This window comes from Empidonax traillii, unplaced genomic scaffold (assembly GCF_003031625.1).
Source record: "Empidonax traillii isolate 1590-97213 ecotype Southwest subspecies unplaced genomic scaffold, ASM303162v1 scaffold3596:size25045, whole genome shotgun sequence".
Lineage (NCBI taxonomy): Eukaryota > Metazoa > Chordata > Aves > Passeriformes > Tyrannidae > Empidonax > Empidonax traillii.
In genome coordinates this window covers 8,065-11,482 of record NW_020958789.1, presented here as the reverse complement: position 1 = coordinate 11,482, position 3,418 = coordinate 8,065, and the positions used below count along the sequence as shown (strand labels likewise).

Genomic DNA, 3,418 nt, shown 5'->3' with positions numbered 1-3,418 from the left:
CACTGGGGTGGGCAAGGGGGGGGACATCGCGGGGGACACTTTGTGGCACGGCGGGACCGCGATGAGCCCCCCAACCCCCTCCCCGGAGCACGCGGACCCCCGCCCACCCCACCTCCCTCTCCAGCCTCCGGCACCCCCCCCGGGGTGTCGCAGGGACCCTCCGTGGGGAGATGTCCGCGCGTGGGGTGGGGGAGAGGAAACTGCCAACCTATTTCACCACTGCCAAAGGGACACGGAGCGGGGGGGACACAGCGCGGTGTCCCCCCGACCTGGGGGGGTGAAGAAGGGACCGTTCATCGCCGGTGCAGAGCCACGGGAAATGCCCCCTCCCCTTCCCCTCCCCACCCTCCCCTCCCCTCCCCTCCCCTCCCCTCGCTGTTCCCGTGTAGCCCGTGCACGGAAATGGGGGGGGGGTCTCACCGCCTGCGTGTCCAGCACCCACTGCCACGGGGACCCCCGCCCAGACCCCCCCGCGCCCCCCCCCACTGTAAAAACAGCAAATAAATGTTGGTGAGATCGCGGGGGAGCTGCAGGAGAGGGAGGGGCGGGCACAGAGACACGAGTGTGCGTGTGTGGGGGTGTGTGTGTGCAGGGACACGCGTGTGGACTCCCAGGGCCGCATGGACCATCCTGAGGCCCTGTGGATCATCCTGGGATTGGGGACAGGACACGCGGGATGCAGGGGGCACGACACGCGGGATATGGGGCACAGGACACGCGGGATGCAGGGGGCACGACACGCGGGATATGGGGCACAGGACACGCGGGATGCAGGGCGCAGGAGCATCCCAGGAGTGGCGGATGGGACACCCCGAGCGTGGGGTTCAGGAGCATCCCATGACCGGGAGCCCAGCGGGGACATTTCCAAGCCCTCTCCCCCGGGTTTCCAGCCAGGCCGATCCCTCGTGTCCCCCAGCCCGTCCCCGCCACGGGGACCAGGACTCGCCCCGTGGCTCAGCCACCCCAGATGGTGTTGTTTGCCCAGCGCCGGCTGCATCCGGCCCGTCCCTCTTCTTACCGCACCTGATTCCAGGTGGGAATCAAAGGCCAGGAGGCAGCAGCGCTTTGGGAAGCGGCTCCAACCCCCGGGGGAACCCGGGGAGGGGTCGCCCCGACCCCCGCCGGGGTTTCTGGGGGCAGCGCCGCGCGCGGGGCTCGGTGTCGCCCCCGCCGTGTCCTGCGCTCGCCACTCCCCTGCGAGGTGGTTTTTGGGTTCGCGTTCCCTTCCCCGGGCGCTCAGAGCAGAGCTCGGTGGGTTTGGAGCGATGGGGGCGCGCCCCGGGCCCCCCCGGCTGCTGGTCCTGCTCCTGGGAGTGGCAGGTGGGTGCGGGAGGGTGGGAGAACAGCCGGGCCGGGAGGGGATCGCGGTGTTCCCACGCGCGTGGCCCCCCGTTTTTAGCAACCCCTCCCCCCCCTCCCCAATTTTCAGAGACCTCTCTCTGGGACAGAACCGAGAGCGCGACTTTGGGTCCCGCACGAGAAATGAATGTCGGGGGGTCCGGGGGGGGAATCCATGAGGTGTCCGGGGTGGGGAGGGAGCAGGAATGATGTCCCAGGGCACCGGTGGTCCCTCAGGGAGGGGAGGGGGATTGGGGGGTGTCGCTCAATCTCCCCTCCCTGATTCCCCGCCGCCCAAAAATCCATCCCCGAGAGGCTCGCGGTGCCCGGAGGGGCTGGCTCATCCCCTGGCGGGGGGGGGGGGCTGCTGGGACCCCTTGGCCGGGCCAAGCCGCTGGTGGGGGGGGTCCCAAAATGATCCCCCTCCCCCCCCTCCTCGTGCGCGCGTGGGGCAGCACATCCCGTGAGCCGAGGGGGGGAGAGGAGGGAGGGGGGCGATGAATTTACCTCCCCCAACCCCCCGAGGCTGCGGCGGGGCTGCGGTTTCTCGGCCCCGCTTTCCCCCTCGCCTCGGCTCCGTCTTTGCTCGGCCGCGGGGAGAGCGAGAGCGGGGCCGGCCCCGGGCAGGGCAGGACGGGACGGGGGGCTGCGGTCTGGGAACCGTCTGTCGCTCCGTCCCCCCCAGTCTCACCCCGGGGGGGCTCCTGGCGAGCTGCGTCCCCAAGGTTTGGGCTTAAACCCGCCCCTGTTTCAGCCCCACGCGGCGGGGAGAGTTTCCTCTACCTGTGCACGCGTGGGGTGACACCGGGGACGGGGCATCGTGTGCCCCCAGCATCCCCCACGGCCCCGGGGGGAGGGGGTCCCAGCCCCGAGGGTGGTCCCTGGCCCGTCCCTGACCCTTGGGGACATTTCCTGGAGATTTAACTTTAAATCTGCCCGGTCTGAGCCCCGCTCGGGCTTAGGGGCGATGGGGGCTGTGGCGTCCCTACTGTGGGGTGACACGGTATGGAGGGACATGGGGTGACACCGGGACAAGGCCCCGTGAGCCCCCGGGGGAGTTCCCAGCCCCACGGGCAGTCCCTGAGAGCCGGGAACGCCGCCAGGGAAAGGGACGGGTGTGGGGGTTAAATTCATCGTTCCCGGGAGCTCCCGAGGCTCTCAGGGCCTGGTGGGGGTGCCTCGGGAGGGACAGAACGGGGCGAGCGCTGGGGGGTCCCCCACACCGTCCCTGTCCCCACCAGGTGCTCTGGATGCTCCCACGCGGCTCGTGAACGGCGTGGCGGGGGGGTCGGTGCTGCTCTCCCCGGACCTGCCCCTCAGCGGGACGGTGAAGAAGGTCGAGTGGGTCTTTACAAACGTCAGCCACAAGTTTCAGGTGGCCGAGTTCAGCCGGGGTGGATTCGAGCGCCCCGACCCCCAGGATCGGTTCGGGGACCGGCTGGAGATGCCCAACGGGACAGCGCTGAGGATCTGGAGGCTGGAGAGGGGAGACAGCGGAGTCTACGAGGTTCGGATTACACTGCACCCGGCCACGCTGGAGACACAAAAATTCACCCTCTCCGTCTACGGTGGGTGCTTGCAGAGCAGCAGCAGCAGCTCCTGGAAGTGCCCTCCCAGCCCCCGCTGGGAAAGGGGAAGGGAAATCGCTGGGGCTGCCACGGAGCATCCGCCACGGGGATGGTCCCGGCTCTGGGACCAACCCCGGCCCCGGCGCTTCCCCTTTCTCCTGGGAGCTCTCTCTTTGTCTCTCTATCTCTGCCCTTCCACCCCTCCCCGGGGCGTGTGACGGGGTTTGTTTGCACCTCAAACAGCTCCGCTGCCCGAGCCAAAGATCCAGAGGGAGCAGCTCTCCCTCACCCCCCGGCAATGCAACCTCACCCTGCGGTGCCAGCCGCCCCCGGGCACCAACGCCACGGTGTCCTGGCATCCCGGGACGCCGCCGGGACAGCCCTGCGGGGACAACCAGACCCTGTGCCTGGCCCTGCCCGTCCCTGCCCTTGACTCCATCTACACCTGCGTGGCCCGCGATCCCGCCCAGGAGCGGAACGTCTCGGTCCACCTGCACTCCCTGTGCCCCCAG

At 69.7% G+C, this 3,418-nt stretch overlaps 2 protein-coding genes across 2 annotated transcripts in view; both read left to right on the top strand.

The window, feature by feature from the left end:
• The window catches only part of LOC114072616 (SLAM family member 9-like), a 7,839-nt gene extending 6,812 nt beyond the window's left edge, over positions 1-1,027 (top strand). The window contains exon 4 of the mRNA XM_027910493.1: positions 917-1,027. Within this exon, the coding sequence (XP_027766294.1) occupies positions 917-1,027 (111 nt within the window). The remainder of the gene's footprint in view (positions 1-916) is intronic.
• Positions 1,028-1,265: 238 nt separating this feature from the next.
• LOC114072615 (T-lymphocyte surface antigen Ly-9-like) overlaps positions 1,266-3,418 on the top strand; it is a 6,670-nt gene continuing 4,517 nt past the window's right edge. The window contains exons 1-3 of the mRNA XM_027910491.1: positions 1,266-1,320; positions 2,580-2,906; positions 3,150-3,408. Coding sequence (XP_027766292.1) covers positions 1,266-1,320; positions 2,580-2,906; positions 3,150-3,408 — 641 coding nt within the window. The remainder of the gene's footprint in view (positions 1,321-2,579; positions 2,907-3,149; positions 3,409-3,418) is intronic.